The sequence below is a fragment of the Oncorhynchus keta genome, chromosome 27, assembly GCF_023373465.1.
Source record: "Oncorhynchus keta strain PuntledgeMale-10-30-2019 chromosome 27, Oket_V2, whole genome shotgun sequence".
In the NCBI taxonomy this organism is placed as follows: Eukaryota; Metazoa; Chordata; class Actinopteri; order Salmoniformes; family Salmonidae; genus Oncorhynchus; species Oncorhynchus keta.
The window spans coordinates 42038018-42051535 of record NC_068447.1 but is presented as its reverse complement, the minus strand read 5'-3'; the positions used below and the strand labels follow the sequence as shown (position 1 = coordinate 42051535).

General features: G+C 46.5%; 1 protein-coding gene across 1 annotated transcript; it reads left to right on the top strand.

Moving 5' to 3' along the window:
• The first annotated feature begins 60 nt into the window (after window positions 1–60).
• On the top strand, window positions 61–4366 carry arf3a (ADP-ribosylation factor 3a). The gene is made up of 5 exons (XM_035739216.2): window positions 61–194; window positions 1405–1634; window positions 1863–1973; window positions 3082–3206; window positions 3393–4366. The coding sequence occupies exons 2-5, from the start codon at window positions 1487–1489 to the stop codon at window positions 3552–3554; spliced, it is 546 nt and encodes a 181-aa protein (XP_035595109.1). The 5' UTR covers window positions 61–194; window positions 1405–1486; the 3' UTR covers window positions 3555–4366.
• The last annotated feature ends 9152 nt before the right edge of the window (window positions 4367–13518 follow it).

Sequence of the window (13518 nt, the reverse complement as noted above, 5' to 3'; positions counted from 1 at the left end):
TGACTCCCAGGCGCCTCCAACTGAAAATGGTATCACTCAGACCTACTGGCAGTGAAGATCGGCCCATGAAGTGATGGAGAGGTGTACTTGGTGAGCTCATCATCGCGAGACTTAAGGAGCAACATGTCTTTCTTTGCGACTTCTCGCGAGAGACAAACTGCACTGCCCGAATCCAGCTGGTACGTCTAAAAGAGGTAAGTGCGGGTGAGATGAACATTAGAAAATGATGGATAACGTAAAACTGTAGAGATACAAGGATGCGGCATCGTGTCATGCCGTTACAGGAATAAAAAGGTCTAGGTGTTTGTAGGGATTCTAGTGAATTAACGGCGTTCATACAGGCCACCTAAGCATCGCTTGTAGTCGTGACTGGAGGAGATAAGGTGAAAATCCTAATTTGCCTATGGATGGCAATAAGAGTTTCCATGGTATTTGTGATATTTACAATCTGTCAACATATTATATTTACCAATACTATTTAATTGAACCGGCATGTCGTGGTGCCAAATGTGCTGCAAAGATACAGGGTGTTCCAATCCACACACACACAGGCGCACTGAGGTTGCCATACCATCATTGCGAGTGCTCTTGCACAACGACGGATGTGCTTCATAGTAGCAAATGTGGTCACTGCGATGCAGTGATTGAAAAAACCCCACTTAATGAACACATTCATCCACGTATTTTTAAAGCTATTTCAATCTTGTTTTACTCAGAACAGAAGACAGTTGTTATAATGCACGTCACCATGGAACGAATTGATGATCCTTGCTTTAGGGCTGTTATTGCAGGTACAGAGGGCATATTACCGCTACCGTGGCACATACATATTTATGTAGATTACGGAACATATTTCAATGTATTAGAACTGCTATGAACTACATAAACCCATCTCAACAAAAGATTGCGGTAGGTAGTGGGCCTGCACCAGAGCAGCTCCTCTCACCAGTGTGCAGTCTTCCAGCCGACAGTCCTTCAGTCAGGGCAGCTTCCTCAGCCCGCCTGTGGAGGTGTGAAGGAGACTTTATTGGTTTGCCTCTGAAGTGGTTTGGAGCTGTTACGAGGTGTTAATGGCCTGAGTAGTGGTTGAAGTCCTACTGAGTGTCCTTCTGCATGTCTCTGTGGTTCTGACTCTGTGAATCTACTAGCGCACCGCCTGTTTAGCCGCTGTCTTAACATTTATGCTTAGGGGGAATTTGGCTATTCCTAGGGCTCAGAGTTGTTTCTGAACTTGTGATTTGACCGGGCCTCCAGACTTTTGCCTTGGTCAGGTCAGGTAGTCAGGAAAACTCTGGGCCAGAGGAATAACTCTCTGTTAATGGTATGTTACTCGGGACCAGTTTTTCTTGGTTAAGTTACAAGGTCAGGAAAAGTCTGGGCCCTGACATCCAGCCTCCCCATCAGCTCTGTAGCAGTGAGTTGAGGTCCGACCAGCCATCCAGCCAGCCAGCCAGCCGCCAGCCGGTAAACCAGCCAGCCAGTCACCATGGGGAACATCTTTGGCAACCTGCTGAAGAGCCTTTTAGGGAAGAAGGAGATGAGGATCCTGATGGTGGGGCTGGACGCTGCAGGGAAGACCACCATCCTATACAAACTGAAGCTGGGAGAGATAGTCACCACCATCCCCACTATCGGTATGGAAAGTCTCACAGTCTTAACCACAAAGGACATTGGCTATAAAGAATTAGAACCAAATTAAACAGCATATCATTTTGACATTTTGACTCATCCTTAATCATCACACGCCTACAACTGTTTATAAGGCATTTATAACACACATACGACTCTTTATGAGCGGTTTATAACACTGGCGGCTTATCAAAAGACATTTAAAACACTCGTTTCCTTTTCCCCCTGCTCAGGGTTTAACGTGGAGACGGTTGAGTATAAGAACATCAGTTTCACGGTGTGGGACGTGGGTGGCCAGGACAAGATCAGGCCTCTGTGGAGACACTACTTCCAGAACACACAGGGTAAGTATAGTGGGAGCTAACAAGCTTTAGCTCGGCGGCATAACGCTCCTGTAAGCTGAGCAGGAATGGCTCTGGCTCTTAACTGGTCTGTGACTGTGTAATGGAGGTGGTACAATGAACCACGCTCATGTGATGAGTAAACTTGCCTGAGACCTGAAAAACTTACATTAGCTCCCCAGGCTGCTAATGCCTAGGCTTTAGCTCAGTGCGCTAACTCAGTCGTGTGACAGAACCCAGGTCGGTGACACTATAGGGAAAGGGGTATGCAAATCTTACCCTACGAGGTCCGGAGTACTGCTGGTTTTCTGTTCTACCTGATAATTAATTGCAAATGCAACGGTGGTCAGTGTGCTGCCAACACCTTAGCTTCCTCCACTGACCGACTGCCCCATACCGGGCTTGAACCTCTGGCCCTCTACTTCTCAACACACATGACTGTCCTCACTGACGACGTTCCAACCGTATGAGCTATACAAAAGGTACCACTTGGATGGCACCATTGGCGATATGTCCAAACTAGCTGTGGAGTGAGCTTACGGTATGTTCTTAATTCTTACTCACACCAGGTGTCCCAGGTCTACTTCATTCCCTGGTTGGAAGAATGAAAAACATGTCTGGGGTACTGTCTTTAACGTCCAGATTTGAAGGGCTATAGGGCCTTGCTGGGACAAAGACTGCCCCTACAGGCCTGTGATACATCCGGCACCATGATGTCACCCCTGACAGCTGAAGCTATTGGGCTGACTCACACACTCTAGATATAGACATTTGCATACCGCATCAAGCACGTGTCCTTCACATTGAAAGCATTTTACTCGTTTTGTGTTAGGATTGTTATGTTTTTCTATACCATGCGCCAGTTGGAAGACGAGCCTGTTCATTCTGATAGAGGGGGATGCCTAGAGACAGAAAAACACAGTGTCATCAGTGGGTTCGTATAGTTTAATGACAAGCACGTCGTGCTTCCTGACGAATGAGTCATGTTGTGGTTCCAGGTTTGATCTTTGTGGTGGACAGTGTTCGGGTTGAGGGTATCTATCAAGGTTTGCCATGGTTACAGGGCTGCCCTTTGTGGTAGACACAGTAACAACGTTTGTTGTGGTTCCAGGTTTGATCTTTGTGGTGGACAGTAACGACCGTGAGCGGGTGAACGAGGCTCGGGAGGAGCTGATGAGGATGCTGGCTGAGGACGAGCTACGAGACGCCGTGCTTCTCATCTTTGCTAATAAACAGGTATGAACAATTGCGATAGCCTCACTCAATTCATATTTTTCTCTGCTGCCTCATGTGCTTTTCATCGCTAACTCTCCTTCTGTCTAACTCTCATACCCGGGATTTCCTTACCCCTATAATCTTCTCTCTCTCTCATGTGGTTTTCTCCACTACTATCCTTCCGATTCTACCTCACGTCCTGTGTAGGACCTGCCCAATGCCATGAACGCAGCAGAGATCACAGACAAGCTGGGGCTCCACTCCCTACGTCACCGCAACTGGTACATCCAGGCCACCTGCGCCACCAGCGGAGACGGCCTGTACGAGGGCCTCGACTGGCTGGCCAATCAGCTGAAGAACAAGAAGTGAGTGGACCAATCAGAGGAGAGTGAAGAGAAACCTTGATGTCAGCTCTTGAAACAGGAAGTGGTAGTTGGTTGTAGTTGATCCATTGAGTGAATAATCCTGACACGGCGGGAGTGAAATGTGATTGGTATGTGCTGTAGGAAGGGGGCTTAAACTGTACCATTCCTTGAGGACATTTTCAACCCGATGTCAATTATTAAAAACAGTTATCGCCTTTCAGACATGTGCCATCAATGTCAATACATGACATTTCCTACACGATTATGAACACATTGATAAGCATCCCGTTTTTGGAAGCACTATTTATGTATCAATTGATTAATTCATGAATACATTATTTATTCATTTATGTCATTTGACTTCTACATCAGGATGGATACTAGCAAAATGTTATTTGGTTTTGGAACACCGTATTATGCATGACCGTACAGTAAAAGATCTCTCGGAAATGAAGTTTGGAATTGTGTCTGTCTGATGTTATCTATTTAGCCAGTCTTCTGACAGTATTCTCCTTTTACACTCAAATTGCTACTGCTGGTTGGAGCAATGCAGTAATGGTCGACATTAATGAACAGTGACATAGGTTTGTGTAAAACACATCCAATATGCAAGAGCATGCTTTTTTCTATGTCAACTGTCTATTACCCATTTTACTCAACAAGTACAAACATATACCTGAACAAAATATACCTGAAAAATACCTGAAGGAGTCATCGTGGTTGATATGTTCAATTGTAGTTATCGGGATTTGTGTATGCACTGATATATATCGATATGAAGACGGAATCCGCATTAGGGGATACAGCCCCCCCCCCAGCGCCTTTGTTATTGTTTTGGTTCTGTTGACTAAATGTAGGTGAGGAGAACCCAAACCGAGGTGAGCAGCTGGGTAAAAAAAAAATATATATATATTTGCAGTACATTTTCTTCTGTTCTACCGTGTGTGCAATGCTGTCAGGGGGGTTGGTTGTTTGCAGTAACTTCTTTGTTGTTGTAATATCCCAAATGGAACTCGAAGGATTCCAGCTTTAACATTACAGCTTGTGTATTACATTTCCCACATTGAGTTTAGCTTGATGCAGCAGTTGTTTGTTTTTGTGGCCTTATTATCGCTAGTGTTGAAAACCCCTTATTCTGATGATGGTTTTGTGTGTAAAGTTTAACATCACGCGGGACCACAGTTGTGGCAAAATGTATCAATTCATGTCTTGATTTTTTCCCTCCTTTAACTCAGTTGAGTCTGTGCAAGAAAAACAAAAAACAAAAGTCATGTTATATTACTGTAACAATGTAATTACTCAACATTCCAGTTAATAATGTGTATTAAAATGAATTGAAACAGGGTTTATTTATTGATGTTACCAGACAAAAAAAAGTGTGACGATTAAATCCTAGTTAAGAGTACATATGTATTGGTGAGGATGTGTCCAGTGATACCAGTTTAACTGCACTGGTAAGTCAATAAAAAATGCCTACATTCTTTCATTAGATTCCATGTCTTCAGATTGTTAGGGCTCTTCTTGAGTTTTGGGATGGGTGTGAAATATTTTCACAGCTTGGCCCGCAATTTAGTTCAGCGATTCAGAGGTCCATATTTGCACCATCCCCAGCGCATGCACTATCCATGCAACAGCCCTGTGTCTCCAGCCCTCCAGCTTCCATCCCACTCCATCCCAGCTCTAGCACTGGCCCCCACCCTAGCCCCAGGCCCAATCTGCCCCGCTCCTCCATCCCCAGTGTGGTGTCTCCAGGGGTGTGACAGCAGTATGTGGGTCAGATAGAGCTGCTCCCTGGGCCCCCGGGGCCCCCTGCAGGCCTGCCACAATAGCGGCCCCAGGGTGGGTGCCATATCTGGGATTCTCTTCCGTAACCGGGACGCCCCTCGCCCAGGGCACAGACACACTGGCAGCAACCCCACAATCAATTCATCAATCTGTTGAAGGGACTGGCTACCAGGCGGGATGCAAAGGCCATGCAGAGGACTAGAACATCAACCTGCCCCCACACACGGCCTGGCCCCGGACAGACAGTCAGACAGGCCAGGGCCACTAGGGAGGAGGATGATACTCTGGTGAAGAATCTGAGGAGGTCTGGCGACAGCAGCCAAATCCACCAGAACTGGGTCAATCATGGTGCCATCATCGTACTCTGTCATCGAGCCATCCCACTCACAGTAGTCTGTCTATAACAATAGTCTGTAGACTGTTGATGGAACACCAGATCACAGATTCAGGACTGGCTGACACATGTAGACACATAAATACTGTATTTACTGCATAGGGCGGCTGTTCTTTCCCTTGCTTTTATCTGCTTCCGATTTAAGAGTTGACCATGGGAGTTGAAAAGTCAGAAAAGCTAGAAAGTAATAGTAATTGAATATTGTGTTCTTATGCAACACCATTATAATAGTTAGAGATGGGGATGGATTTTGTGTATGTTTTTACATTAAAGGCTAAATAAGAAAGGCCTATTACACGCTAAACGTGCAACATTTGCTCAGTGTTCAGCGAATACACTTCTGTGGCAGACAACTCAGAGCCCTGGCCTCTGTCTCCCCCTGCTGCATATAAAGAGTATGACATGGAATCACAAAACAGCTAGGGGATGTATGCACATAAATTAGGTACTGCCTAAGGACCCAATTTACAACCCGAGTTGAGCAACGTAAATGAAACGTCATTCCCTTTGCTTTTCACCCGCTATGCTATTCGTTTGGGGCGGAGATGGAATAAATTAAGGTGTGGCGGAGGTGTGTCTACAGATACGCCCTATTCTGACCTTGACTTAATTTCCTAACAATTCCACCACCTTGACGCCCGAGGAAAACCGTGAATGAGGTCTAGCGAACCTACCGGTTCCAAGTGGGAAAAGCATCTATTCATTTTTTCCAATAGAAATAACACCATTCTCAATCGACTGTCATTTACAACTTGATAAGAGTTAGGTTAATGAGTAATCGACTTGAATACAGGAATTATAAATATAAATGACACTTGTTTTAAATATATTTGACCTTATAATCGCTGGAGACAAATGTGTAACCAATGTGTAACAGCATATCAACATATCAACTTTCCCATAGTAAAGTTTATGAAATGCAGTGCCATTATGCACAATTTTCATTCCAAGGCCTTTTAACTTGCAGGGATGGGCACTAGCGAATGTCTTAAGTATAGGCTACCCCAACTTCTCCGTTTCTTATTTCTATCATGTTAAATATTACCCACTAACAGTCAGTATCAAACGTCAGTAGGCCTAATAACCACACATGTTCAAGAGCCAATTTACTGTTATTTCCCTTCAGTTGGTATAACCTGAATTATGTTTCCATTTAATGACATTGTTTGGTTCACCTTCATTTGCTTCCTGTGTAAACGCCGTCTAAACGCCGTCACAGCCATGTGGTTGTTGCTGAGGAAAACAGTTGATAATATTTTAAAAAGACGGGCTAATTCAATTGTTATGGAGTGGGTTTCCCGAGTGGCGCAGCGGTCTAAGGCACTGCATCTCAGCGCTAGAGGTGTCACTACAAACTCTGGTTTGATTCCAGGCTGTATCACAACCAGCAGTGATTGGAAGTCCCATAGGGTAGCGCACAATTGGCCCAGCGTCGCCGGGGTAGGCCTTCCTTGTAAATAAGAATTTGTTCTTAACTGACTTGCCTAGTTAAATAAAGGTTAAATAAAATAAATAAAGGCCATGGCAGTTTGAACAGTTTGTGAATGGCACAATACTTGGCTGTGTCAACACACAGTTAGTGCAGGCAATATGGTTTAGCCTAATATTGTACACTATTCTACCTATTATAATTCTATATACTGTACACTAATCTTCCAACATTACCATGGGTTAAAGAATGGGGAAGTTTTCAGGATGAATCAAACCTACCATGGGTTAAAGAATGGGGACATATTCAGAATTAATCAAACCTACCATGGGTTAAAGAATGGGGACATATTCAAAATAAATCAAACCTACCATGGGTTAAAGAATGGGGACATTTTCAGAATGAATCAAACCTACCATGGGTTAAAGAATGGGGACATATTCAGAATGAATCAAACCTACCATGGGTTAAAGAATGGGGACATATTCAGAATGAATCAAACCTACCGTGGGTTAAAGAATGGGGAATTTTCAGAATTAATCAAACCACCATTTTCTTTCGTGAGTAAAGGCTCTCTAAACCTGTTTTTTTATGATTCATAAATACTTTCCTCACCCTAAATAATCTATAAAATCTGAACATTTTTAAATAGACCAATTGGTGCTGAAACGGAGACGGATATGCATATATTTAGATGGCTTTCTTTCATTGATTCCTAATATTCTGAACCGCTGTCTCGATATATTCTATTAAGTCCATCGAACAAAATTCGAACTAAAAGGTACACCGTATTTAAAGGGATGGCTTACGATAAATGTACTGAAAACCAGTGGGCGACAAGCATTTCGCTACACTTGCATTAACATCTGCTAACCATGTGTATATGACCAATACATTTGATTTGGTTGGTGACGTTTTAGAGGGAGGACGATTTTAATTTTAATTGTATTATTATTCTAATCTGTTTTTAATAAAACAATATTTTCCTTTATTATTTCCCCCTAACCCTACCACCCCTCCCCTAATTGGGCTAAAACTAATGGACAACAACAATTAGGCTTCTACTTCCAGCTTATACAGTGCATTTGTAAAGTATTCAGACCACCACGACTTTTTCCATATTGGTGTGCGGCAGGCGTCCGGGTTAAGTGAGCAGTGTGTCAAGAAGAGGACGCATGGCTCTTGACTTTCTCCTCTCCCAAGTCCATACAGGAGTTGCGGCAGTTGGACAAGACTGTAACTACCAATTTGGGAGATAAAGGGGTAAAAAATAAACAAATAAATACAAAGAGAGATGGTTGCCATTCTGGAAGGTTCGCCCATCTCCACAGAGGAACTTTGGAGCTTTGTCAGACTAACCATCGGGTTCTTGATCACCTCCGTGACCAAGGCCCTTCTCACCCGATTGCTCAGTTTGTCCGGGCGGACAGCTCTAGGAAGAGTCTTGGTGGTTCCAAACTTCTTCCATTTAAGAATGATGGAGGCCACTGTGTTTTTGGCGACCTTCAATGGTGTGACATTTTTTTGGTACCCTTTCCCCAGATCTGTGCCTCGACACAATCCTATCTCGGAGCGCTACGGATAATTTCTTCGACCTCATGGCTTGGTTTTTGTTCTGACATGCACTGTCAACTGTGGGACCTGATATAGACAGGTGTGTGCCTTTCCAAATCATGTCCAATCAATTGAATTCACCACAGGTGAACTCCAATCAAGTTGTAGAAACATCTTAAGGAAGATATATTGAATCTGGAAGCACCTGAGCTCATAGCAAACGGTCTGAATACTTATGTAAATAAGGTATTTCTGTTTTTAAATTTGAATACATTTGCCAACATTTCTTAAAACCTGTTTTCGCCCTGTCATTATGGGGTATTGTGTAGTTTTATGAGGAAAATAATATATTTAATCCATTTTAGAATAAGGCTGTAAGGTAACAACATTTGGAAAAAGTCAAGGGGTCTAAATATTATTTTCCTGAATGCACTGTAAAGTAACTTTCAAAAGTATTCAACCCCCTTGGCATTTTTCCTAATTCGTTGCATTACAATCTGTAATTTAAATAGATTTTTACTTGGATTTCATGTAATGGACATACACAAAATAGTCCAAATTGGTGAAGTGAAATGAAAGAAATTCCTTGTTTCAAAATATTTAAAAAATATATAAAACGGAAAAGTGGTGCGTGCATATGTATTCACCCCCTTTGCTATGAAGCCCCTAAATAAGATCTGGTGCAACCAATTGTCACGTACGTTATAAGGATCGGACCAAGGCGCAGTGTGACATACGTACATTCTTATTCATTAAAATAATGAACACTGAACAAACTAACAAAATAACAAAAAGAAACGCAAACCTGAACGTATAGGGGAGGGTCCGGGTGGGCATCTACCCTCGGTGCCGTCTCCGGGTTCTGGACGCAGCCCCCCATCTTTACGCTGATCCCTCTGCCTTTGTATAACCGGACCGTGGATCATCGCCGGAGGCTCTGGACTGCGGATCATCGGCAGAGGCCCCGGACTGGGAACCGTCGCTGGAGGTTCGGGACTGTGGACCGTCGCTGGAGGTTCCGGACTGTGGACCGTCGTTGGAGGTTCTGGACTGTGGCCCGTCGTTGGAGGTTCCGGACTGTGGCTCGTCGTTGGAGGTCCCGGACTGTGAAACGTCGCTGGAAGCTCTGGACTGGGAAACATCGCCGGAAGCTCTGGACTGGGAACTGTCGCCAGAAGCTCTGGATTGGGAACTATCGCCGGAAGCTCTGGACTGGGATCTGTCGCCAGAAGCTCTGGACTGGGAACTGTCGCCGGAAGCTCTGGACAGTGGAGGCGCACTGGAGACATGATGCGTGGTGCCGGCACTGGTGGTACCGGGCTGAAGACACACATTTCAGGGCGAGTGCGGGGAGCAGGCACAGGATGTACTGGACTCTGGAGGCGCACTGGAGACCTGATGCGTGGTGCCTGCAGTGGTGATACCGGGCTGGTGACACGCACCTCAGGGCGAGTGCGGGGAAAAGGCACAGAACGTACTGGACTGTGGAGGCGCACTGGAGGCCTGGAGAGTAGAGCTGGCACAATGCGTCCTGGCTGGATGCTCACTTGAGCCCGGCAAGTACGGGGCGCTAGCACAGGACGCACTGAGCTGTGCAGACGCACCAGAGACACAGTACGCAGAGCCGGCGCAGGATATCCTGGTCCAAGGAGGTGTACAGGAGACCAGGAGCGCTGAGCCGGCACCATCCGTCCTGGCTGGATGCCCATTCTAGCCCGGCAAATGCAAGGAGCTAGAATAGAGCGCACCGGGCTATGAATGCGAACTGGAGCCACCGTGCGCATCTCTGCATAACACGGTGCCTGACCAGTCACACGCTCCCCACGGTAAGCACGGGGAGTTGGCTCAGGTCTAAACCCTACCTCCGCCAATCTCCCCGTGTGCCTCCCCCAAAAACATTTTTGGGGTTGCCTCTCGTGCTTGCCTCATTTGTATAACACCTTGTAATGTCGCCGTTCCGCCTCTATTTCTTCCTTCGGACGCCGATACTCCCCTGCCTGGGCCCAGGGCCCTGCTCCATCCAGAATCTCTTCCCAGGTTCATTCCTCCTGAACACGCTGCTTGGTCCTTTTTTGGTGGGATCTTCTGTCACGTTCAATATAAGGATCGGACCAAGCCGCAGCGTGATATGCATACATTCTTATTTATTAAAATAATGAACACTGAACAATATAACAAAACGAAACCATATACAAACGAGTGCTGACAGACAACTAACTACACATAGACAAGATCCCACAAACAACAAAGGGAAATGGCTACCTAAATATGATCCCCAATCAGAGACAACGATAAACCGCTGCCTCTGATTGGAAACCATATGAGGCCACCATAGACAAACAAATCACCTAGACCTACAAAAACCCTAGACATACAAAAAACCTAGACAATACAAAAACTAGAGTACCCACCCTAGTCACACCCTGACCTAACCAAAATATAAACAAAACAGAGATATCTAAGGTCAGGGTGTGACACCAATTACCTTCAGAAGTCACATAATTAGATAAATAAAGTCCACCTGTGTGCAATCTAAGTGTCACATGATCTGTCACATGATCTCAGTATATATACACTTGTTCTGAAAGGCCCCAGAGTCCGCAACACCACTAAGCAAGGGGCACCACCAAGCATGCGTCACCATGAAGTCCAAGGAGTTCTCCAAACAGGTCAGGGACAAAGTTGTGGAGAAGTACAGATCAGGGTTGGGTTATAAAAAAATATCAGAAACTTTGAACATCCAACGCTGCACCGTTAAATCCATTATTAAAAAATGGAAAGAATATGGCACCACAACAAACCTTCCAAGAGAGGGCCGCCCACCAAAACTCACGGAACAGGCAAGGAGGGCATTAATCAGAGAGGGAGACTACCCAACCATATGGAAGAAGGTACTCTGGTCAGATGAGACTAAAATTGAGCTTTTTGGCCATCAAGGAAAGTCTTCCAGAGATTTGAGTCTCGGACGGAGGTTCACCTTCCAGCAGGACAATGACCCTAAGCATACTGCTAAAGCAACACTTGAGTGGTTTAATGGGAAACAACCCGCCCCGGGACGTCTTCCTGGGGGCTCGGAAGGTGCCCCGGACCTTTCCACCATTCCCACGGTTTACCAGAACCTCTGGAAGGTGTTCAGCAAGGCCCAGGCCATTTCGCTCCCTCAGCGCCGACCTTATGACTGCGGGATTGACCTTCTCCCTAGCACGACTCTGCCCCGGGGACGACTGTACTCTCTGTCGAGATCAGAGACCAAGGCGATGGAGACTTACATTGGGGAATCCCTTGCTGCAGGATTCATCTGTCCTTCTTCTCCCGCCGGTGCAGCGTTCTTCTTTGTGGAGAAGAAGCACAAGACCCATGCATTGACTACCGGGGTCTCCACGACATAACGGTGAAGAACCGCTACCCGCTACCATTCATCTACACTGCCTTTGAGGGGGCCACCGTGTTTTCCAAGCTGGATCTATGGATCGCCTACCACCTGGTGCGGATACGGGAAGGCAAGTGGAAGATCGCCTTCAACATGGCCAGTGGTCACTACGAGTATCTCCGCGACATGTTGAACCGGTTCGTCTTTGTCTAACTAGATGACATCCTCATCTTCTCTGCGCCTTCTTCTCCCACTGCCTCAACGCCACGGAAAGGAATTACGATGTGGGGAATCGTGAGCTTCTCGCGGTGAAGCTGGCGTTGGAGGAATGGAGGCACTGGCTGGAGGGGGCGGAACACCCATTCATCGGGTGGACCAACCACAAGAACCTGGAGTATCTCTGCACTGCCAAGCGCCTCAACTACAGGCAAGCCAGATGGGCCCTGCTGTTCACACGGTTCAACTTCTCCTTCTCGTACTGTTCGGGATCCAAGAATGTCAAGCCGGATGCACTGTCCCACCACAATAGTCCCAACCGTACCACCCTGGAACTCGAGACCATCCTTCCCACCTCGTGCCAGGTGACGGCACTCAACTGGGGTATAGGGAAACAGGTCCGGGAGGCACAGCAGTCCCAGCCAAAACCTGGGGGGGGGCCTGATAATCGAATGTTTGTGCCTGACACTGGACCCTGGCCTTTGTGCGACAACGCTTTTGGTGGCCTACGATGGTTCCGGATATCGCTGCATTTGTCTCTGCCTGCAAGGTCAGTGCTCAGAATTAGACTTCTTGACAAGCCCTGGCTGGTCTTTTTCAACCACTGCCTGTCCCTCACCATCCCTGGTCCCACATATACCTGCATTTTGTCACGGGTCTGAGGGCAACATTGCCATCCTGACTGTGGTTGACCAGTTTTCCAAGGCCGCTCACTTCATTCCTCTCCCCAAACTACCCTCGGCCAAGGAGACAGCTCAGCTCATGGTGCAGCACGTCTTCCGGATCCATGGACTGCCCGTGGACATGGTCTCCAACCGGGGGCCTCAGTTCTTGTCCGGGTTCTGGAAGGCATTCTGTGACCTCATTGGGTTGTCACGCCAGTCTGTCCTCTTGGTTTCAGTCCAATGGCCAGTCAGAGTGAGCCAACCAAGAGCTTGAGACTACTCTGCACTGCCTGGTCTCCACCAACCCCATCTCCTGGAGCCAGCAGTTGGTGTGGATTGAGTACGTCCGCAACACCCTTCCCTGCTCTGCCACGGGCTTATCTCCGTTTGAGTGTTCCCTGGAATATCAGCCCCTGCTCTTCCCCGAGCCGGAGGAAGAGTTCGGTGTACCTTCTGCCCAGAGCCCGGTCGGCCCTCCTCAAGACCACCTCCAGGTATCAATGACAAGCGGATCGCCATCAGATCCCGGCTCCCCAGTATCGTCTCGGGCAGAAG

Bases quoted from the DNA above. Each gene is read 5' to 3' on its own strand.
- arf3a (XM_035739216.2), top strand. From the start codon at position 1,487: ATGGGGAACATCTTTGGCAACCTGCTGAAGAGCCTTTTAGGGAAGAAG. The intron at 1,635-1,862 runs GTATGGAAAGTC...CCCCCTGCTCAG, and splicing joins CACCACCATCCCCACTATCG to GGTTTAACGTGGAGACGGTT. The intron at 1,974-3,081 runs GTAAGTATAGTG...TTGTGGTTCCAG, and splicing joins CTACTTCCAGAACACACAGG to GTTTGATCTTTGTGGTGGAC.